This window comes from Nelumbo lutea, chromosome 5, assembly GCF_056320005.1.
Source record: "Nelumbo lutea isolate HS-2025 chromosome 5, American lotus-T2T, whole genome shotgun sequence".
Lineage (NCBI taxonomy): Eukaryota > Viridiplantae > Streptophyta > Magnoliopsida > Proteales > Nelumbonaceae > Nelumbo > Nelumbo lutea.
In genome coordinates, this window is record NC_142688.1 from 41,383,718 (window position 1) to 41,407,980 (window position 24,263).

Consider the following 24,263-nt stretch of genomic DNA (forward strand, 5'->3'; position numbering starts at 1 on the left):
CTCTGTTTAAATAATGCTTTGGTAGAGCCACACTTAGCACGACTCCATGCTTAATTTGAAAAGAGTGATGTACATTAGTCCTTATTTTTCAATATTTGCCAGAGGTGGCATCAACCTCGAAGCTGTCTTGTTTACAGTTTATCAAATGTTCAAAAAGTCCTTATACAAAGTTTATTACCTTTAGACTAGAGCACCTTTTACTATTACAGAATATGTAAGCAAAGGAGAAAAAAGTGGAATTTTGGTGTAGGATATCTCAACAATAGATAGAATTTAACTACTCAATACTATACTTCTCTAATTGGATTACTACCATCTACAGCTTCCTTTGAATGGGTATATTTCTTTCTTTTTTATGAAGTGCACATTCATCAGAGGAATCCAGACGTGTCACATGCTCTATACCCCCATCCCACCCAAAAAAGAAAGTCAATGCTTAAAGCTGAAAAATAAATACCTGAGCTATTTGTTGACCATGAAAAGGAAAACCGTAGATACATGTTCCAAGTGACAGTAAAATGATATAGCTAGTCTATCATTTATCTGTATGATACATCATGATCAGAGAAGCTGAATATGCTACAAGACTCGATCAGTATTTAGATATCTAAAAGGCAAGGGAGAACACAACTAGCAGGATACCAACCTACTGAATTAGCTTTGCATTCAAATCTACCATGGTAAAGAATGTTGGACAAAGATGATTCATAGCATTTTAGGTACCTAAGATAATGTTACAAGGTCCAACCTCACTGTCATCAAGGTTGGAACAAATGTGCTATTACAATAACAATACAAAAGGAATGGACATGGTGAACGTCCAACCAGGGAACATCAACTTCTTCCTTCCGTTACATGGACGCCACAGGATGCAGACACCCAGAAAAGATGAGGCTTGCGAAATACTGGTCCAGAAGTCTTGACTGTTGATTCCTGGCATCCACTAAACTGAGTTCCAAATTGTAATGCAGATTAAAAGTCTCCATTTAGGTTAAGTTCATAGCACTTTCTGCCAGTTTCGAGTGTGACAAATATGAGTCCAAGTCATTGCACAAGGCAGCAGTAATTCCTGGACAGATGGAAACAATGCACTTAGTCATGCCACAACAGATTAAGCCCGTGGTGGGGGAACCAATAAGAAATTTCTTGGACTTTAAATAATAGAATTTTAAGGAAAAAAAAAAGCAGGAGAAATATTTAGTAGCCTCATTACAAGGTACTACCTAGTTTATTTGGGTCAACTGGTTCTAGACATTCTCACTGAACAAAAAGATATTATAGACCTGAAGTAGAAAATCTTTTAGACCAGAAAAACAACTTTGATTGGATGCCTCTAACCACCAAATATATGGATTATTTTCCATAGAATGCAAACCTTGTCTGTTGACAGTTCAAAAATAATTGTATCTTGTAGATGGTTAGTTCATCCAAATGGATAGAATTTTTTTGTGAAATATCCCCAATGTACATATTATAAACTGAACACATTGGACTAGTGAAAAAAAATATGCTCATAGATTCTAACACCATTACCGGTAGTATTTAAATTAAGATAGCATAGTGCATGTGCAAAGAAAAAAACTAAAAACAGGCTTTTTTTGGACTTTCTCCTCAACTGGGATCATTTCTCAAGGTTGTTACACAAAAAATGGGTTCCAAAGAATTTCTCAGGTTTTCCATAATAGAATTTTAAGGAAAGATTATGTACTATTACAGTCTAGGATTTTATGGAAAATATTCAATAGCATAACTTCTAGGTTTAAAAATATACTGTTTCCTTCATATTTGTTACAGTGAATAAGGATTGTTTGTCATCCTACTAGTGGAGAAACGAGTGTGAAAATCATTTTAGAAGACGGGGGTGTAATTTGAAACAGCATAGCTTGGTTTAACAGAGAATTTTCTGGAGAAAATAAGCAATATTACCTCAATAGCGCCTTTTCTGTGGTGGTGGATATCCAGGCATCCCCATTCCAGCATCTTTTCTTCTCAACTGATTGGGGGAAAAAGGAATTAGAAAAAGAGAAAACATTTGGGTAACAAAGATAAACCATCTAAGAATCAAAACTAGAAAGACCTGTTGCTGCTGATGAGCCTGAGCAGCTGCAGCCCGCATAGGGATGCTGCTACCAGGATTCATTCCACCACCCATGCCAGCCTGAGAAGCAAGATTAAAAGCTGTCATGCCTGGAGGGGGTTGCACCCTTTGTTGCATGCCAACCATAGGCATTGGCCGAGGGACAGATCTAGCTGCCACTACAGGGGCAGCTGCTACACTCCCAGAAACTGCATTTCCAGATGAGACCTGAACACAAAAATCAGCACACAATTACACCACAAATGAAATGCAGTCAAAGGAAAATGATGGAGCTGTTGATAATAACAGAACTGTAAATGACCCATTTAGGCCCATTAAACAAGTGTATAACCGGGGACCTCGCAAGATGGCCCATTATGGCTGAAAAGGGGGTAACCGGCATCTATAAATAGCCCATGAAATAATGAGAAAGGCATCAAGCCATTTTAAGAATCTCTTCTCTCTCTCTCTCTCCCCCTCCCCCCCCCCCTCTATTTTCTGATTTCAGGAGGCAGAGTCTCTCCCTTGAAGAAGACCCCTGTGGTGAGCAGGCTCTCATCAATTCTGGTATCAGAGCTTGAGATTTCATCCGGCGAATTGGTTCTCCATGCCGCATACCAGATCAGCGTCGGTAGAAGAGAGAGTGGAGCAAATTGAGGTCGATCTGCACAAATTCTCCGGCGACCTGCGAGAGATCAAGGAAGTGATCTCAGCGGTGATCTCACAGTGTGACGAGAGTTCCAATCAAGACAGTGCTCACCGATTTGGCAGAAATAATCACCGGCAGATCAGAGTGGACTTTCCTGCTTTCAGTGGAGAAGATCCTCTTTCTTGGATCTACAGAGCAGAGCAATACTCTAATATCCAGGAGATCGCGAGCCATCAGAGAGTGGTGATTGCTTCGGTGTACTTAAGAGAGGAGATCAACTGGTTTCATCGGTATAAATGATCTCATCCTCAGATGATGTGGAAAGAATTTTCAAAAGCCCTATGATCCGTTTTGGATTGTCGACTTTCAGAAATTTCGACGAAGCTCTGCCGAAGCTGCGACAAGTAGGCATTGTGCGGGAATACTAGGTTGCATTTGAGCGACTGGCAATAAGAGTGTATGGCTGGCCGGAGAACGCACTCATAGTATGCTTCATTGGCGGTCTCTGAGACGAGATATGGGTAGAGGTAAAGCCTATGCAACCTACAACCATGTCCACACCCATCAGACTAGCTAGACTCCACAAGGGACCAATCTTGAAGACTCCACCCAGTCATCCTGAAGGTCTGGCCGCCAAGGCAATGGCAGTACCAACTCAAACCATTCTATTGAAGAAGCTCTCATGGTTGGAAATGCAGGCCCGTAGGGAACGAGGACTCTGCTACAGCTGCAATGAGAAATTCTTCCCTAGACACAAGTATAAGCGACATCAGGTGCTAACCTTACAAATCAATCCTAAGGGAGACTATGAAGATGACTGGGCCGATAACAAGGATGAACCGAGCCAATTAGGGGAACCGGGAGTGTCGGCCATTTCCTTACAAGCTCTAACAAGGACACATTCAGCCCAAACAATGCAAATGATGGACCAGCTTATGGGCCGACGGATTGCAGTGTTAATTGGCAGTGGTTGTACTCTAAATTTCATTACCGTTGTGCTGGCTTGGAGTTGGGGCTAGCGATTGAACCGACCATCCCATTCTCCGTCCATGTAGTTGATGGTAACTGTATCTGGTGCAACGGAGTATGCAAAGGGCTCAAGTTACAGATGCAAGGATGTGAATTCCAAGGGGATTTGTATCCGTGGGAATTTTGTAGGACTGATATGGTGTTAGGGATTCAATGGTTAAAAGAGTTGGGGTAGGTAACATGTGATTGGGCCCACCTCACAATGGATTTCCAGAGCCAAGGCAAGTGGTTTCACCTTAAAGGTTGGGAACCTGAGCCGATACAACAATAGAAGTTAAACCTTATTTTGAAGGCGAGAACTGGTGCGAAGGGAGCTATACTAACGAGCCTGGGCGTGAGTCAGCCAGGCCCAACCTTGTCTGAGAACAACATTGAAACTATTCCTAAAACACAGGAAACAAGACTGCAATTACTGCTCACTGATTACTCAAATGTTTTCCAAGAACCCTCTGGCTTACCACCAGTGTGGTCGCATGACCATCGAATTCCAATCAAACCGGGTGTTGCACCTGCTAATGTGTGGCCCTATCAGTGGGATGTCCAGGTTTGATTTACAAACTAGATATTGAAAAAGCCTATGACCATGTGAATTGGAATTGTTTAGACAAAGTCATGGAAAAGATGAACTTTGGACAAAAGTGGAGGAATTGGATGAAAGTTTGTCTCTTCCCCTAGATTTTCTATTCTGATCAATGGTCAATCTGCAGGCTTTTTTGAGAGCTCTAGAGGGTCAAGGTAGGGAGGTCCCCTTTCTCCCCTTCTCTTTATTTGTATTGCAGAGATCCTTACTCTATTTAGTCAGAAGACAACAACTTCTGATCTGTGGGAAAGGTTTGCAATTTCCCCGGGGGTGAAAAGGTGAACATCCTTCAGTTTGCGGATGACACCTTATGTTTTTTAGATGCTTCTCTTGATCAGTTGGATAATCTGCTTGGGATCCTCAGCTGGTTTGAAGTAGTCACAGGGCTGAAAGTCAACCTTAACAAAAGTCAAGTCATTTCAGTGGGTGATGTCCCTAACCTTGAAGATTGTGCTACTATTTTGGCTAGCCAAGTGGAATAGCTTCCGATAAAGTATTTGGGCCTTCCATTGGGAGCTAAAAGCTCATCTGTTGCCATACGGGATCCAATTATTGAAAGATTGGAAAAGAAGTTGTCATCTTGGAAGGCTAAATACCTCTCTTTTGGTGGTAGAATGACCCTTCTTTTTTCTTTTGATAATTGAAATAATTTTATTAATCAGCAATAGACAATAGTACAAAGTCCCCAAGGAAAGGCACGAGTTGCAACCTCTCTGAGCTAGTCAAGTACAGATTTCCAAATTAATAACAACTTGCGAAGAAGCACAAAAAAGATCTTCCCTAGAAACCCCCTGTTTGGCTAAAGCATCAGCCAAAGAATTAGCAAACCTACTAACCCATTTTACCTAACTCTCATATTGTTGGTTAACCACTTTACTTTTTTTATGAGATCTTTGTAGCCCCAAATGGTGGTATCCAAGTTTAGGAGCCATCTTGTTACCACCTAAGAGTTCCCTTCAACTAGGAGATGCTCCACCCCAAGCTGGTTGGTGATCTGAATTCCTTGTACTGCAGCAAGGATTTCTGCCCTTGTGGAATCCCCCACTCCCACCGGTCCTGAGAATAGGGAAATTATGTTGCTGTCCTTATTTCTCAGGATACCCCCTATACCTGAAGGCCCGGGGTTGCCTTGGCTGCTTCCATTAAAGTTCAGCTTCCAAAGGTGGAATCCATTCTGACAGAATTCTATCCTTCTTTGTTGAAGTGTTAGCTATTACTAGCCAATTCCTCCACAAGTCATCAAAGAAGTCATCAAAGATATTCACAGTTTTTAGCCAATGGATTGCTCTTGTTAGGATACAATCCTTCATTACATCTAACCATCTTTCCTTCTCTAAGAAAATTCTTGCATTCCTTTCCTCCCAAAGAGTCCACAGGGTGGCTGCCCTGACACATTTCCACATGACCTTACCTCTTCTAGTGTGCCAAACAAAGACAGATGGGTTGAATAACAAGATTAAATCAAAAGGCATAGACCACCTACCTCCAAATAAACAAAGGCTCCACCTCCATATAGCTGTAGCAAAGGAACAGGAGATCAGCAAATGGAAACAATCCTCATTCTCGGCCTTACACAAGGAACACCAATTTGGGGAAAGACAAAGTGAGGGTCTCTTTTTCTGAAAGTTTTCCAAAGTATTGATTTTCCCATAGAAGGCATCCCAGCAGAATACAGCAATTTTAGGGGGAATAGGTCGCGTCCATACTTCTTTGACAGGGAATCCTTGGGAAATGGGGTTAGAACTGAGGGATTTTAGAAAAGAAGAGCAAGTAAAAGTACCTTTTGGAAGAGGAGTCCAAACCCTTTGATCAGAAGAAGTGGGGTCCAAGCAAACGGATTCTAGTAAATGAATTAGCTCAATAACACAACTCGACTCACCATCCCTTAACCCTCTACGAAACCCAAAGTCCCAGTTTAAGGATAAGGAGTTTAACGGGCTCAGGAGAAAAGTTGCAATTGGCTCATGTTTGTGAAGGGAAATGGAATAGAGCGAGGGGAAACAATCTTTGAGGGGTTGAGTACCCACCCAAATATCCTCCCAGAACAGAATAGCATTACCAGAACAAGCATTGTACCTGATGAATCTGAGGAAACGAGGGAGAATACCATGTATAGCCATCCAAGGTGTAGTAAGGGTAGTTCGGCGAGATATCCCGAAATGACCCTTCTTATAAGTACTCTCTCCAATCTCCCCACATATCTTCTGTCCCTTTTTCCCTATCCCAAATAAAGTGGCTAGGAAAATTGAGACTCCAAAAAAATTTTTAGTGGCGGGTTGGGAGGAAGAAAGGAAGATCCATCTTGTGAATTGGAACCAAATCTGTCTTCCTAAGGAGAATAGGGATCTTGGTCTGAGAAGAATCAAGGCGACAAATTCAGCTTTGCTAAGTGGATTTGGTGATTTGCAATTGAGAGAAGTGCTTGGTGGAGGAATTTAATTGCATCTAAATTTGGGGTTGAGTAAGGTAACTAGAAAACTAAAACCCCCCTCCTAACTGGAGTTATTCTCTGTGGAAAAATATCATGGAAGTTGCTCCCCTGCTTGATGGAGGAATCAGCCTCAAAGTCGGTAAAGGGGACAGAATTAAATTTTGAAAAGATCATTGGTGTTGCAATCACTCCTTGACAGAAGAATTCCCTCTTATTTTCCAGTGTGCCTCCAACCAGGATGTCTTGGTTGCTGATTCTTACTCAGTTTTGGGTAATGAAGTGGTTTGGGCTCCTCAGTTCAGAAGAGGTCTTTTTAACTGGGAAATACAAGAAGCTTCAAATCTGTTGGAAACTCTACAGGCTCAAATCTTTGACCATAATCAAGATGACCAATGGATTTGAAATTGGTCGAAGGATGGTATTTTTTCAGTCAAAACAATGGCTAATTGGCTTGGTAGCAGAGTGGCAGTGGAAGGTTTTCCTGCAAAACAGATTTGGAATCCTATCTGCCCTTCTGAAGTTAATTTTCTTATCTGGACTATGGCTTTGGACAAATGTCTGTCCCGCACCAATCTTGAAAAAAGAGGGCTGCAGATTCAGGAAAAGTCTTGTGTCCTTTGTGATGATCATCTGGAAACTACAGACCATTTATGCATCCATTGCCCGTTTTCTGCTCAGGTGTGGCATCATTTCTTGAAGGTGGTGGGGATTTGTTGGGTCATGCCTAAATCAACTAAGGAGTTACTTTGCTGTTGGAAAATCAGCAATTTGAAGAAAAGAGGGTAAGTGGTATGGACCACTATTCCGGCAGCTGTGATTTGGGCCATTTGGTCTGAGAGAAACAACAGAATTTTTAATCAAAAGGTGAGAGGGGCATAGGATATAGTTCAGCTGGCTGTTGGTAAACTGATTTCTTGGATCTCAGTCACTCCTGAATTCAGAAACTCAAATGTAACTCATCTATTGAGAACTCAATCAATCTGGTGTCTGTAGTGGGAGTCTTCAGACCTGCCTGTTTGTGGGCAGGTTCTGTTCTGTACTTTTTATGAGTTAATTTTAATAAAGTTACCTTACCTTTGAAAAAAAATGTGTGGCCCTATCGATATCCACATTGCAAGAAAACAAAAATAGAAAAATTGGTGAAGGAACTCAGGGACAAAGGCATGATACAGCTTAGTAACAGTCCGTATTCAGCGCCTGCCCTCTTGGTTAAGAAGAAAGAAGGCACGTGGAGTTTTTTCATTGACTACCATGCCCTAAATAAAATTACAATTCGGGATCAGTTTCTGATACCTGTAATTGATGAACTGCTGGATGAGCTTGGCATAGCTAAGATTTTCTCCAAATTAGATTTACAGGTAGGGTACCATCAAATAAGAGTACATGCTCAAGATGTCTATAAGACGGCATTTAGGATGCACGAGGGCCACTATGAATTTTTAGTGATGCCTTTCGGCCTCACTAATGCCCCGTCTACTTTTCAGTCCTTAATGAATGAGATCTTTCGTCCGTATTTTTTATGACATTTTAGTTTACATCACGAATTGGAAGTCTCACATGCAGCACTTCCGCTCCACCTTTGACATTCTTAGAGCCAATCAGTTGTATGCTAAAAGGTCAAAATGTGATTTTGGACAGACGCAAATCCACTATTTGGGACACATTGTCATAGCAGGCAGTCAGAGCTGAAACAGACAAGATAAATTGTATATTGCAATGGCCCAAGTCCACGATTGTCAAGGATCTTAGGGGTTTTTTGGGCCTTACTGGGTATTACAGGCGGTCCATTAGAGAGTACGGCACTATGACAGCCCCACTAACAGACTTGCTCAAGAAGAATGCTTTCCATTGGTCGGAAGAAGCGGAGAATGCCTTCACGACACTGAAGATGGCCCTTACGACCCCCCCCCCCATCTTGTCCCTGCCAGATTTTTCTAAACCATTTGTAGTAGAATCGGATGGCATCAGGAAAGGGCATAGGGGCAGTGTTACAAGACGAAAATCCACGTATGAAAAGGAGTTAATGGCGGTTGTTTTGGTTGTGCAAAAGTGGAGGAGGTACTTGTTGGGTCGAGCTTTTACCATTCGCTCCAATCAAAGAAGCTTTAGATATGTAATAGAACAACCTGCTCTGAATGAGGTACAGGAAAAGTGGCTATATAAGTTGCTAGGCTTTGACTTCACAATATAGTACAAAACAGGTCCGTCCAATCTGGTTGCGGATGCTTTGTCAAGGCAACACGAGTGCTTCCAGACAGTAGCCTCTAAGCTCACTTATCCATTTATGACTCAGCTGAGGGAGGAAGCCTCTAATGATGCTAGCCTCACTAAGATCAGAAACCAGATTTTGAATGGGGAACAAGTCCCACCTGGTTTCTCCCTTTGTGATGAAATTCTGATGCACAAAGGCAGAATGCTGTTGCCGGATAACTCAACCCACATTCCGGCCCTCTTAGAGCTTTTTCACGCTTATCCCGGAACAAGTGTAGGATGAGGTAACTATGGATTTCATTCCGGTCGGAAGACAGTCATTGTTGTTTTTGTGCATCAGCTGCCCAAGTATGCGTATTTTGCACCACTGTCCCATCCATACACTGCAGCACAAGTGGCCAAAATTTTTGTCCAGGAGGCCTCCCGTTTACATGGCACACCCAAGACAATTATCTCTGATCGGGACTCAACTTTCATGAGCCGTTTCTGATCTGAATACTTCCGGGTGCAAGGAACAAAACTCCATCATTCCACCAGCTTTCATCCACAATCAGACGGACAGACTGAGGTGGTGAATCATTCCCTTGAGACCTACCTTCGGTGCTTTACTAGTGATTACCCCGGGAAGTGGATCAAGTGGCTTCCGTGGGCAGAATACTGGTATAACACTTCTTTTCATGTTCCAATTGGCATGTCACCTTTTCATGCTCTATACGGAAGGGAACCCCCTTCCCTACTACCCTATGAGAAGGGATCCACAACTGCGTTTTGCAGATTGTGGATCCCTACTACCCTTAAAAAAAAATTATTTACAGATCCACAACTGTGCTTTGCGGTCCTTAAGGACTTAAAGGCCAACTTGCTAAAGTCTCAACAACAAATGAAGGCCCACTATGATAAGAAACATTGAGATGTTCAGTTTGAGGTAGGAGACTGGTTTTATTTGAAGCCAAGGCCCTACAGGCAGAGTAGCTTGTTTAGATGGTCCTCCCAAAAGTTGGCTCCCAGATTTTATGGTCCATTCCATGTTATAGCGAGGGTGGGTAAGGTGGCTTATAAGTTAGACCTCCCTAGCTCTTCCAAGATACACCCCACATTTCATGTATCTCTATTGAAGAAACATTTAGGCTCAGTCCGTTCGGTTTCAGCTTGCTTACCAGAATACTGTCACAGGAAAACCAGTAGAAATTTACTAATATCACAAATTTATAAAGACAATCAACAAGCATAAGTATGGCTTCATGAAATGTACATCCATCATATCTAAGGTTTGCAGCCTTAAATCATCAGAAATTTCAAGAAATCTTTAGTTCTGGATGAAGTACCGGTTGAGAAGGTTGAACAGTGGCCGTTCCTTCAAAGTCTGTACTTGTGTCCACAGGTCGAGCAGGATAATTCACAACTTTCTCCCCTGGTTGGCCAGGTACTAGTGCACTGAGCATTGATGCCACATTTACCTGGTCAAAGTGAAGAAAATATGTGCGGAATATATGCTTTATTCACCATGACTTCCTACTTAGTAAACATTCTACCATCATGCATGATTACTGAAACATAACCAAGATGGCTCAGAATTTGGTCATACAACCCTCGTGCAAGTTGGGAGACTTACTTGCGGCCTGGTAGAGGATCAATTCGGAAGTACCTGAAAAAAACAGATAGTAAGCAACAATAGAGCAACTGCAACTGACCAAGTAGATCTGTTAACAAGGTAATTCAAAGAACTGTATGCCATGTCACCAAGATGCATTATTGCATTGGTATCTGTTTATGCAACTTGCAGTGGAACGTGCCACAGTATTTATATGTTTATATTTTTAGAGCTAAACTCATATGGGCTTATATTAGTATGAAAGGAAAAAATGTATCACAATATTAGAAAACATTGACATAATAATTGTATGTCTGTCTCCAAGTACCCACAGCAAACTAATATAAATCCCATGTTTATACCAAAAAAAAAAAAAAAACATGTCAAGGTTGTCATAATATTGAACTTCAAATTGATCACTTAATTATGCAGACAAAAAAAAAATCATGAAGAACTTTCAAATTGAGACGTAAAGCCAGTTAGATGTTTAAGTGCACTTCACATTTACAAGGTGGCAAACTATGTATACTTTTCTATGAGTAAATGTAAATGATTTATTAATTATAAAAATATGTAAAGGTACATCAGGAAGGGAAAACCCAAAATAGGAGGCTAGCCTAGGCTAACCACCCAATGTAACTGATCCCTTGAAACCCCTTGTTTTGCTGTTAATACATCAGCTATTTCATTGGCTGCTCTTGCCTCCACATTATTTGTGCCTGCAGGTCCTCTAATAGTTTTTTCAGCTCTCTGAACACGTCTGTAGCTCCAAGCCACCTTTTGATCATCTTTCAGCCAAGCTATGACTGCGAGTCTCCTTCCACTTCCACCATCTTCAAATTCAAAGCTTTTAGCCTCCTCAGACCCATGAGCTCTGAGCGTTGCCTATCTCTCTTCCCTGATTGCATTTCCTATCCCCCACAGACATGAGAAGAGTTCTAATATGTTGCCATTTTCATCCCTGATTAGGGGTGTTCACGGTCTGGTTCGGTGTGGATTAGAGATCTCAGACAAACCAGTAAATTATGGTTTGAGAAATTTCTAAACTGAACCAAACCGTTTTGGTATAAAATCAAACCAAACCAAACCATTTTATTACGATTTGGGGACTTTGGACCATTCTATGATTCTTTTGGGCTAAACCCAATTAGAAAGCCCAAATAGCTCCCCTAAAAATTAAAATGTAAAACATTCATTTATTATTTTATTATAAAATAAAGAGTTCATTATATATTTATAATTTTACGCATTCTAGTTAGATATATTATATATAATATTTATATATCATATATATCATATTATATATATGAATATAAAATTTTGGTTTACGGTTTGGTTCAATTTATAAAACTCAATAAACCAAACCGAAACCGCAAACCGTAATTTAGAAAATTCTCAAACCGAACCAAACTGTTTACAGGTATAAACCAAACCAAACCACAAATTCTGTTTGGTCCGGTTCGGCTTTGGGGTTTGAACCGTATAATGAGCACCCCTATCCCTGATTACTCCACCTATTCCGCAAGGCCCAGGGTTACCCAGACCAGACTGCACCATCAACTACTGGTTTCACTGTTCAAGGAGCAGAAATAGCCGCTTGTTTTCAGTTTCTAAGGATATCATCCGTTGTATAAACAGAAGAGATGTCCAGAGCCTTAGCCCAGTGTAATACTTTAATAGAGATAATGCCGGTCAGTTCTTTAATAGATCTTTTTTTTTCTCCCTGAAGATGTGATTGTTCCTTTCTTTCCACACACTCCACAAGATTGCTGCCCTTGTACACCTCCAATCGTACCTTTCCCCTTTTCTTTAGCAGGGAGAAAAAAAGGTGAGGAATAAACTTTTCAGATCCAAATGTGGGTCCCATCTGTCACCGAACAAGGAGAAAAAGAAATTCCAGATAGCAAACATAAAACTACAAGAGATTAATAGGTGATAAGATCTTTCGCTAGGTGCTTCACACAGAAGACAAACATGAGGTCAAAGCATCCACCAAGGATTTCTTTTCTGTAATGTCACCATTGTATTGATTTTGTCATGGTATACCTCCCAACAAAAGGCATTGATTTTGAGTGGAGTTGGACCTTTCAAAATGGCATTTACAGGACAAGTTGAAGAGGTAAGGGGGTCCCTACAGTACAAAGCTCATGGAGGAAAGAATTACAAGAAAAGGACCCAGATGTCATTAAAGTCCAAATCCCTCATCAGGTTCGTTTGGGTCAAGGTGGATTTCTTCTATGTTAAGCATGGCAGTGACATCTGACATTTCAGAATCCCTAAAACCCCTCCTTAAGCCCAAATCCCAATGCACCCCATTGTTGGAGACTGAAACACAATGGGAAACCAAACAATCTATTGGAGGCCAGGTTATAAGGTGAAGGGAAAAGGCTCATGAATGGATGGTCCCCCAACCAAAGGTCCTTTCAGAGAAAAGATTTACACCCTAAATGTACAGCATACCAATAGATCCCCCTAAATGTACAATCATACCTGATAAACATCAAGAAACAGGAAGAGACGGATGAAATAGCTTTCCAAGGTGAAGACAAGGAAGCTTTAGCATGAAGCCCAGCATCCCATCCATTAGAGTGTAATCTGTGAATACTTTTGATAACCAGGTGCAATAGCTTGTTTGAATCAATAGGGAATCTCCACAGCCATTCACCCAGAAGGGCTGACTTCCCACTAACCCCCCTTCCTCCTTACACTTGCACACTGTTTCCCTATTAATCAAATGGTCCATTTTCCCTTCTCCCAGTTCACAGAGAAAATCTCTCATTATCTTCTACCTTAATGGATTAGATACTTGCTAGCATGTTGATACATGATTTGACAATAAAGATACCTGATTTCTCCCATTTCCAAGTCCTACCATCCATAAGACCATTACATTGATTGGAGCCATGGTGTTTCAGTAACGATCCACCATTTCCTCCTGCTCCCAGTTGAAACACATTCTGCAACAGCAATATCGCACCTTCATCTCTTTATCCTCGGCTACTAAGGAAATAGCTCATTCAGTGGTTTCTCATCACACCAAGAATCCTGCCAAATTTTGAGTTTTGAGAAACCAGCAACCCTGCAGCTGATGCCAGATCTGAAGAAATCAAATGGCTTTCCAATCCCCTGCCATGCTAAGTAACCATAATAGTATTTATCCATGTTAGGGTCCCACCCACCCTCTCTAAGCCCAAGTGTTTTACTAAAGATTTCCACCCACCATTTGTCTCAGTATTGAACCACCAATACCATTTACTTAGAAGTGCTACTTGTCTGGCTGAGGTATCTGACAAAATCTACACTAAAAGTTGACGTATCTAACATTACGGGTGCAAGTCAGGTGACTCAGGCCAGGTTAGACAGGTTAGATCAGGTTGAGGTCAACCCTAACCCAACCCGAGTTGTTGAACCCTCAACAACTCTAAGGGTTTGTGTCAATTCAATATTAGCATTATTATGTGTAAAAGAACATAGTTATCATGTTTGAGGAAAAATATACATGTATAGATAGATAAATACAGTGTTTTAAAAGTGCAAGGTGAAGTGTGCACCTTTTTTGAAGCAAGGTGCAAAAATACAAAAAAAAAGTGCTAAAAAATCAAGAAAATGTCAGAAAATTCAAAATAATCAAAAAACTTAAAAAAAAAATATTAAGCATAATATTAATAAGAAATATAAACTTAAATTTTAAAATTAATGGTTTAAAAAACCTATTGTCTAAAATTAACATACATAAACAAAACATGTAAAGCATATTCAAATGAAAATTTAAAAATAAAATCAAACATAAAAGATTTTTAAGCATGTAAAGCCCACAATCTCTTTTTTTCCTCTATTGCATTACTTCAAGTAGCTAATGTGATGTAAAACATATTACATTCCTGATTCTACAAATTGCTTTTGTGCCACGCCCCTTGAGGCAAGCCCAAACAAGCCCACAATCGCTCACTTTGCTCACTCACCAAAGCTCCGAGAACCCCCCCTATTTGCTAATGTTGTTCATTCACTCATCTTAATAAAACATCTTCTTAAAAGGCAATTAAAGTTATAAAATCATTATTTTTTTGTGTGAATTAAGAATTTAAGACCCTAACATGGACTTGTTTGGGCTTGCCTTGAGGGGCGTGGTCGGGGGTCCGAGGGTGGAACCCCCACCCCAGCTGCTAGGTTCAAAAAAAGCAAAAAAAACAAATAAATTTCAAAAGGCGCACGTCTAGGCCAAGGCGCATCAGGCGCACCAAGCATGTGCCTTTTGAAAGTGTTGCGCCTAGGACCTGGGCAAGGCACCTACCCCAAAATGTGCCTCGCCAATGTGCCTAAGCGTGCCTGAGGCGTGCCTTTTAAATCACTAGACAAGTATGCATAAATACCTAAATATACATATACATAAATGTAGATACATAAATACTTGCAGTGAAAGAAATACATAAATATATAGATAATATACACTTATGGGTGCATATTTGCATATGCATACATGCATGAAAATATGCATATACGTAAGTACTTACATGCATAAATACTATATTTATATAATATATATACATGCAAACATGAAGTTTAGTCTGGTTCAAGTTGTGTTGGGTTGGTCAAGGCCTCAACCTTAACCCAACCCAAAGTTAAGTCAGGTCCATACTTTTCAACCCCAACCCATACCTAAACTTCGACCCAACCCAACCCTACCCTACCTTTTCTGGTTGGGTTCTGGGGATATGAGGACATCAAATCTTGGAGCAGGGAAAGCTTCTCATTGATGAGGAATTCAAAATTATGAAGAGGAAAGAAAACAATCCCGAGCTGTCCCGCATCCACACTCTCCTGTCCTCTTTATTATCACACGACTTCGCATCTTGTATTTTATATAGAGCTAAGTCATAAATTAAATCTCCCAATCATTTAGATTATTCTGCACCCTGGGGGTTCCACACAATTGCCTCATTTCTAAACTCATGGAACTCTACCATGAGCATCCCTGTTTCTGGCCACCATGAATAAAGATGGCTATATCTGTACAAGCAGCCAACAATCACACAATAGGTTCCTCCAAAATCTTACCCTACTACCATCCACAATCTTGTACTGAAAACCTTTGATGAACTGCGATAAGATTTCTCATTCCTTTCCGAATTGTGCTGTCATTAGTGTGCATCTCAGCCGAATCAGAGACCCTATTCTTCATACCATACTTGGGCGCACTGCCTCTCATCTCCATAAGCTCTCTTATTGTTTGTTAATCTCCAAAACCACTTTCCAAGCAAAGCCAAGCTCACCATTCCCAACTTCCTTACTCCTAACCATACAAGCTCTTTTGGGCTGCTCACCTTGATCCACTTTACCACATGTAACTTTCACTCTTCCTTCTGCTTTTTTTTCCACACACACACACAAAAAAAAAAAAAAAAAAAATCTCAAATCCTCTTGAGCTGATTTGCCACCAATATTAGTAAGGGGCTAGAAGGGCTAGAGGCAGACCAAGAAGGACATAGATCAAAGCAGTAATAAATGATTTAAGCACTCACAATTTAACAATGGATATGGCATTAAACAGAACAGAATGGTGAAATAGCATTCATGTAGCCAACCCCATAAAGTTGGGATAAGCTTAGATGATGATGATTTTTTTATCATCAGAGGTAAATTTTATTAAGCATTATATGAAACTTGAGCTCATCATTTTGTAGGTAATTTACCCACACCCATAGCAGTAAACAAATACAACTAGATTTGCAATCCCCAAAAACCAGCCTTACAATTTAGCCCAAAATAAGTGCTGCCCGTTTGCCCCCTGTTTAGCTAAAGTATCTGCCATGCCATTTGCAGTTCTTCTCACCCATTTAAAAGTAACACTCAATTCCCTTGGTAACCTTTCAATTTCCCTAATCCTTTGCCTGTAAACCCAAGGGTTTGGCTGTGAAATTTTGTCCAGGAAATAACCACCTGAGAGCCCCCTTCCACTTCTAACCTTTGAAAGCCAAACTCTTTTGCAAGTTACAGCCCTTGAAGCAGAGCCATTAATTCTGCTGTCAGTTGATCTCCATGCTCTACAGGACCCGAATGAAGTGCTAGCCTCACACCTTCTATATCTCGAAATACACCCCCTAAAGCAGCCCTTACTTCATTTTCCAAAAGCTTCCATCAAAACTTTTTTTGGAAAAGGTAAGGTAATTTTATTCAAAACAAAAGCACATACAAGCTGGATTCAGGCCCTGTAAGGCATCCTGAAAACCACAGCAATTACAGTCTCCACCAGGAGTTAGAACAAAGGAATGAAGACAAATTCAGACTTTTGAATTCCTCAGATACAGAAACCGAAGATATCAGCTTGTCCACAGCTCTCTGAATAATATCTTCAGGACTTTTAGGTCTATTACAGAAAACCCTACTATTCCTCTCCACCCAAATGGACCATAAGACAGCAGCCGGAATAGTCCTCCACACCAGACTCCCTTTCTTGGTTAGGCCTTTAACATTCCAGCAGCAGAGAAGCTCCTTAACCGACCTAGGCATAACCCAACTGATATCCATGGACTTGAGAAAGTGTTCCCAAATCTAAGAGGAGAACGGACAATGAATACACAAATGATATGTCGACTAATTTAGGAGCCCACAAAGACCACAGGATAGATCCATAATTTGGATGCCCCGCCTCACATGATTAGATCTTGTAAGGCATTTGTCAAGAGCCATCACCCAAATCAGAAGGTTGGCTTTTGATGGACTTGTAGAATTCCAGATCAGTGAAGCTGGGAAATCAGTGAGACCCAAACTGCAAAGCTTAGAGACAAAGGATTTGACAGTACATTCACCATCCAAATTCCATCTCCGGCACCATTTGTCTTCCAAGAGCAGATCTATCTTCTGCTTCTGAAGAAGAGACATCAAAGACTCCACAATCTCTTCTAACTCCCAATCAAAGAGATTCCTCCTAAAGAGGGGGTCCAAGTAACAGAGCCACCAGTCAAACAAAAGCACTCAGCCACAGATGCTTCTTGGTTAGAAGCACACTGAAAAAGGAGAGGAAAAGACTCAGCTAGCGTCCCATCCAAACACCAAGGGTCCTTCCAAAATTTAGTTCAATCCCCTTTACCAACCTTGACTAAAATCCCTTCCAAGAAAACAGAGAAATTCTTCATGATACCTTTCCAAGGGGAACTTCCCCAGCCTGGGGGAGGATCCCTAGATCTCCAGTTGCCCCACTCCACCCCATACTTTTCAGCTATGAGGGTTCTCCACCAGGCCTCTCTCTCAGCCGAGAACCTCCAAATCCACTTGCTAAGGAGGGCAGAATTAAAACTCCTCAACTTCCTTATGCCTAAACCACCTTCAGCCTTAGGAAGACATACTTGGTCCGAACTTACTAGGTGAACTCTTTTTTCCTCCTCCCAACCCCTCCAAAGAAAACTTCTTTCCATCTAACCCGATCTTTTTGCTACTTTATTTGGGATGGGGAAAAGAGAAAGGAAATAAGTAGGTAAATTGGAAAGAGTACTTTTAATCAGAGTAACCCTACCCCCAAAAGAGAGATATCTTGCCTTCCAGGATGCTAATTTCCTTTCCATTCTTTCAATAACTGGATCCCAAATCGATGAAACTGAGCAATTTGCCCCCAAGGGCAAACCCAAATATTTCACAGGGAGTAATTCAACCTGACAAGCCAGCACCTCCGCACAATCAACTATATTGGTTACTTGGCCCACTGGAATGATTTGGCTATTGTTCCAATTGACTTTAAGTCCAGAGACGACCTCAAACCAGGTTAAAATCCCAAGGACAATATCAAACTGGGAGGGAGAAGCATCCACAAAACATAAAGTATCATATGCAAATTGGAGAATATTGACCCTTTCACCCTCAAGAGAGATTGCAAAACCTTCGCAAACACCGGAATCAGCAGCCTTTTTACAAAGCAAAGTAAGAATTTCCATATCACATATAAAGAGCAAGGGGGACAGGGGATCCCCCTGTCCTAGACCCCTAGAACTATCAAAAACCCTGCTGATTGACCATGACCATTAATCAAAACTGAGTATTTGGAAGTGGTTATACATACTTTTATCCAGTTTCTCCACTTCTGCCTAAACCTCATATGCTGCAACACCAAATCAATACACCTCCAATTAACATGGTCATAGGCTTTCTCAATGTCAAGTTTGCAAATCAAACCATGGGCACCCTCTCTTCTTCTTGAGTGAATCAGCTCATAAATAAGAACAGAATCAAGCATCTACCTCCCCAGGACAAAAGCACTTTGATTGTATGAGATAACATTTCCTATCACCCCTTTCATTCTCTCAGCTAACACTTTATCCAAGATCTTATAGAAATTGTCCAAAAGACTGATTGGTCTGAAATCTTTAACATTAACCGCCCCTTCAATTTTTGAAATGAGGGTGATAAACGTAGTATTTAAGCTTCTTTGAAGGGAAGCATTATCATAAAACGCCTGAAAGACATTCAATAAATCTTGTTTCACAAAGTCCCAGCATTTAGCATAAAATAGGTTGGTAAGACCATCCGGCCCTGGCAATTTATCATCTGCCAACATTAGAAATGGCACCTTTAATTTCCTCCTCCATAAAGGGTCTCTCAATGAAGGAACTCTGATCTTCACTCAACTGCTTAAAAGGAAGGTCTTTAGGAAAGGGTCTGAAGGTGCAAACCTCTTTATAAAGGTTTTTATAAAATTTAGTTTCCACTACCTTCATTTCTGCATCAAACTCCCCCAATCTGCCACTACCTTCCATCAAAACTTAGTTTCACAGAATTAGGTGTTGGCAGTCTCCATTCCATAACCAACCTTTCTTTCCCTTGAGCCAAGTTTGCCACATGCTTCCATGATCTCAAAGTACCATTGAAGGAGAAAACATGGAAGATTTCCAAGGTTTTTACCCAATGATGATGATTGGTAAAGGGAATATAAGTGGCTAGAGACAAAACTCCTAGCAAGGGTGAGTTTGCCACCTTTGCACAGGAATTTGTTCTGCCAAGTCGATCTTCTATCAAAGCATACAACCATAGGACCCCAAATAAATTTTAGGTGCATGTCACCCCTGATGGCAGTCCCAAATATTTAGCTCGTAGGAGATCCCATATCACAGCGCAACACTCCTGCTAACTGTTCTAATGCCAACTACTGACCAACCACCTTAAGTTTACTCTTGTGCATGTAAATGTACAGCTCAGATACCATTGCAAACCATCTTAAATGTAGTAGCTGATCAAGAGAAACCTTGCAAACAAATAATGCACGTGCACCATCAGCAAATTGGAATAAAGGTATATTGATTGATTACCTACCTGCTTGAAATCCTTCAGTAAAGCCTCCCTAAGCAGCTGACAGTCATCCTACCAGGTACTTCCTAATGTTTTTAAAGGAATGTGAGGCATACACCTGGGGGCACCTCCAAGCAGGACATGCCCAAAATACCCTTAGGTGTATGCCTAGGGCTGTCAATGGGTCAGGTTGGACCCGGTGACCCAAACCGGTTGAGTTAGTTCTGGTTCCTCATATATTGTCCTGATTCTTATCAGGTTGGAACCAGCTCCACCCAGTCCAAACCAATTCAGACCCGACCCGAGCTATATATATATAAAATAAATTAATATTATATATTATATTTTCAATAGGTTTATTATAAACAGGTCCATCGGGTCAGACCTGATTGTCCCAATAACCGATGGTTCGGTTCTGGCTCTAAAATTATAGACCCTATTGGGTCCAGTTCAGTTCTGGGTACTTGGTAATTCTTGTCGGGTCGGTTCCGGTTCTACTTGGACCCAACCCAGACACGACCCATTGAAAGCCCTATGCATGCCTCAGGTCAATGAGGCATTATGCCTGAAATGCCTTTTGCATGAGGTGTATGCCTCTGATACACCTCGTACAGAAAGGGGAAAAAAAGAAAGAAAGAAAGAAAGAAAGAAAGGAAAAAGAAAAGGACAGTACAAACATACCAACATGATACTAATTTGTGCCATGCCAGCCTACATACTAATTTCTATTAAACTTTTTTCCCAACTGCCATTGATAATCCATTTCTTATTTTTTAAAATCTAAAAAAACCTATAAACTCAAGAAGTATAATCCTCCAAGTTACCAAAACAAAGTACAAATCCACACAACCAGAAGGAGGTAAAAAATAACAAGATACAGCCTTATCATAAAAATAACATGATATGGCACTCATTCATAAATATCCGGTTATCATAGCTTATCCTGACAATATTGGGTTGGCTACATCAGTCCTGTTTTTGCAATTCCACTCTATCAAGGGCCATATCATCTACTAGTATCTATGGAATTGTGACTCAGATCTTGCATAAGGATACCCCTCACTAGTGGAGTAGAGGGTCTTCCAACTTTATGCATATGCCCAAACTATGTAATTTCCCATGAATGCACATATTGTTAATCCTATCCTATCTACTCTGCCCAGTCATCCATTGCAGTATGCTCATCTCATTATGCTCATTAATTCATAATGAGCATATGCCCATTCATCCCCTCATCCATTGCCTTTTGCTTCTCCAAACACTACATTGGCAACCTTACAGCCACTTTATAACATTTTCCTTACAATCTAATTGGTATTCTCTGATCACAAAATATTCCAGATGTATATGGATTAATCCACCCTCTGAAACTATGTGGGCAACATCTTCTTGAAACTCTACATCATTGCATGTCAAGGGTGTGTCACTTCCACTAAGCTGAGAAAATCAGATCAACTGGAATGTTCTCCTCACCCAATAAAGGAGAAAAGCAAATAACAAATTGATTAGAGCAAAAGAAATAACCTATTTCTTTTCCCTCCAACTTATGGGTTTACCATATTTATTTATAAACCAATTTTTTGAAGATGAGGGTACAAATTCAATATGAACATAAGAAAAGTATAGAATTTCTAAGACACTCATTATTAAAGGAAAAAAGCCCAATTCCTGAGAATCAAGACATTCTAAGGTTTTCGTGGAACCTAGTCCACTTAGATTCTTATAGATCCTTATGAAGTCCAAGCACAGCAAAATGCAAACTGAGAAAAGCATAGGAGTTATTGTAAAGATCATTCTGAAATAACTATGAATGCAATACTGAAAACATAATTATGACTTAAATTCCAAGTTTATAGCATTTCAAAAAATGGATTAGAGACTCAACAATATGAGAACAGAAGTCCCCATGCTCAAGTGCTTGACTGCTTGTGCTGCTATTATATGCTTTCCAAGATAATATAGTATATAGTATATAGAAAAATGGATTAGAGACCTCAACAATAAGATAAATATAAGAACAGAAGTCCTACTCATGCTCAAGTGCCTGTGCTGCTGTTATACGCTTTCGAGGATCATATCTGCAAACGAAGGCATAATATAAGTGAAAAGTTAATATGGTCAAAATGAACTGACAAATTAGTTAGTGCCAGATCAAATTATGTAAAAGGATTAACAACTTTAGAAAGAAGAACAAAGAAAATAATGACCAACTTTTTGCACCAAATGTATTAATCATTTTATGGGTATGCTACAACTGGAGAGCCAAAAAACAAATTCAGAAGTCAGAACAGGCCACTTAGATATACAGTTTCCCACTGAACAAAATGCTTTCACGTGATCAATGTTCATATAACCCTCAATAAAAAGCTCAGACAATTCATGTCAAATAGGCCTCCCTGATTATGCTTAAATATACAGACTTCCACACCTAAAGGAACTAATACAAATGGAATGAGCATGTGATGGGGCTTAAGTAAATGAAAACACCAAGCCCCATACCCTCAACACCAAACTGACAACCCAAAAGAACCCAAGACGGGCTAAACGGCTACACCAGGACCTTGGGACAACCAAATATGAAAAAGAAAAGAGGAAAGTAGGAACATAATGAACCACCTTTGTAGCACAGAACCCTCACCTGCAAAGCCCAAGAATACTACCTATCCCCAAACTGCATATAGGACAATGAGGGAAAAAAATGTCCCTTATTTGGGGGAACTGGAAACTCCCATGCCTTTGCTCACTAGAAAAACTTATGACCAATCATTCCTAGAAACATAATTTACGTTAAAAACCTCAGCTTCCTCCAGGACTGTCACTTTTCTATTTTCTAAGTAGATCCTTGACTTCTTTTTTTTTTACTTCCTCTTCCCTGTGATCAATAGAATCTCCACAGAAGTCTCCAACTTCAACTGCGTCATCATCTGCTGTGCAAACCAACACCTTATGTACCTGTTGCCTCAACACCATTACAGTCAGAAGAGTCACATTCAAAAACCTTATCCAGAGAAGACTTTGCACCATAGGGATTTTCATCCAATGCAAATTTTCCTTATCCCTAAAATAGGACTCTAATAGGATGCCCACAATTGCATCAGCCCATGAGTAATGATGACCTTAAAAAAACCTACAAAGCCCATCTATATTCTGATTAATTTGATTACAGATTTGAGATTTCAATCAACCCCTTCCGTAGCTCATTCTCAATTGGCAATATATCTGGAACTGATGCAAATCAATAAGGAAAGCCAACATTCAATTTTAAATTCTAGGCAAATAAATAGAAATTCAAGAAATGCAGCCTTCCATTAAGTTTCAGTATGTTTGAAATGAGAATATAAAATTATAAATTACAAAAGGACAAAAACTATATCCCAACCAAAGCCCTTCACATGATGGAAATTAGGATGTATAAAACCTCTTTATTGCCCTTCACGTCAACAGAAAAAGGGGTCACACTAAATTCAGATATCTACTAACAAGTATTAACCAGTCATTACAACTAACCATATCAGAAGCAACCATGCAGAAAAAACAAGTTAACTAATCTCCTATAGAATCTTTAGGCACCAAAAGCAGTTAAAGGGACTGGAGAAAGAAAAAGAAAAGACTACATTGTTCTATATACACAACACTTTGTTTTCAAAGCCATGATGACGAAGGAATTGCATACTCCAAGGACTTCCTATATGACAAATCAACGAAGAATGCAAAGGAGCTAATGTTGAAAATTATAAGTTAATTTCTTGGACTTAACCCAAAGTAAACGAGAGAATTGCTACATTCATCACTCAGGTTATGGCCTAAATAATGAAGGAGGAGGTACCTAACCCTTTCTCTAGTGGTCACAAAGGTCCACAACTAGAGAAAGGGTTAACAGGAAAGATTTGTTTTGGAGTCCTGCTCATGGAAGGCATGGTAGTAGCAAGTAAGTTATGGGGATCTTTTGACTGTAGGGACCTGCTGGCTTGTGTTAACTATTAAACAGTTATTTTTAGGTAACTTCTCCCATTTATTCCTAATTAAATTTTGTTGCTCGGTATAGTCTCTCACTATACAGGAGCTATATTTGTGGATGATCTTTTTGAATATAATGCAATACTTTACCTTTTACATACCCAAAAGGTAACAATTTTCAAAAATTTATCAGTCCCTTTAGACCAATATCCACAGATTAAGGCATTATTTTAGGAAAAATAGCAATTACAATTCCATTAGTAAAAGCAGAAAAAAAAAAATTGTTATAAAAAGAATGGGATACATCAATACCAAAATAAAGAGCCCTTCAATCCAAATACGTGCACGAAGGAAAAAAAAAACAAAATTATTAGAGAACAAAAAGAATGTGAGATAGGAATATTGAGATAACACCCCAACAACAAATAATTACAAACAGAAAACACCAAAACCTTATAATCATTG

General features: G+C 40.1%; 1 protein-coding gene across 1 annotated transcript in view; it reads right to left on the reverse strand.

Moving 5' to 3' along the window:
* Nucleotides 1–636: 636 nt before the first annotated feature.
* The window catches only part of CDKE;1 (cyclin-dependent kinase E;1), a 54,251-nt gene continuing 30,624 nt past the window's right edge, over nt 637–24,263 (reverse strand). The window contains exons 11-16 of the mRNA XM_088944719.1: nt 21,872–21,919; nt 10,590–10,622; nt 10,303–10,411; nt 2,078–2,305; nt 1,927–1,993; nt 637–1,069 (exon numbers count right to left, since the gene is read on the reverse strand). Coding sequence (XP_088800845.1) covers nt 1,928–1,993; nt 2,078–2,305; nt 10,303–10,411; nt 10,590–10,622; nt 21,872–21,919 — 484 coding nt within the window. The 3' untranslated portion in view covers nt 637–1,069; nt 1,927. The remainder of the gene's footprint in view (nt 1,070–1,926; nt 1,994–2,077; nt 2,306–10,302; nt 10,412–10,589; nt 10,623–21,871; nt 21,920–24,263) is intronic.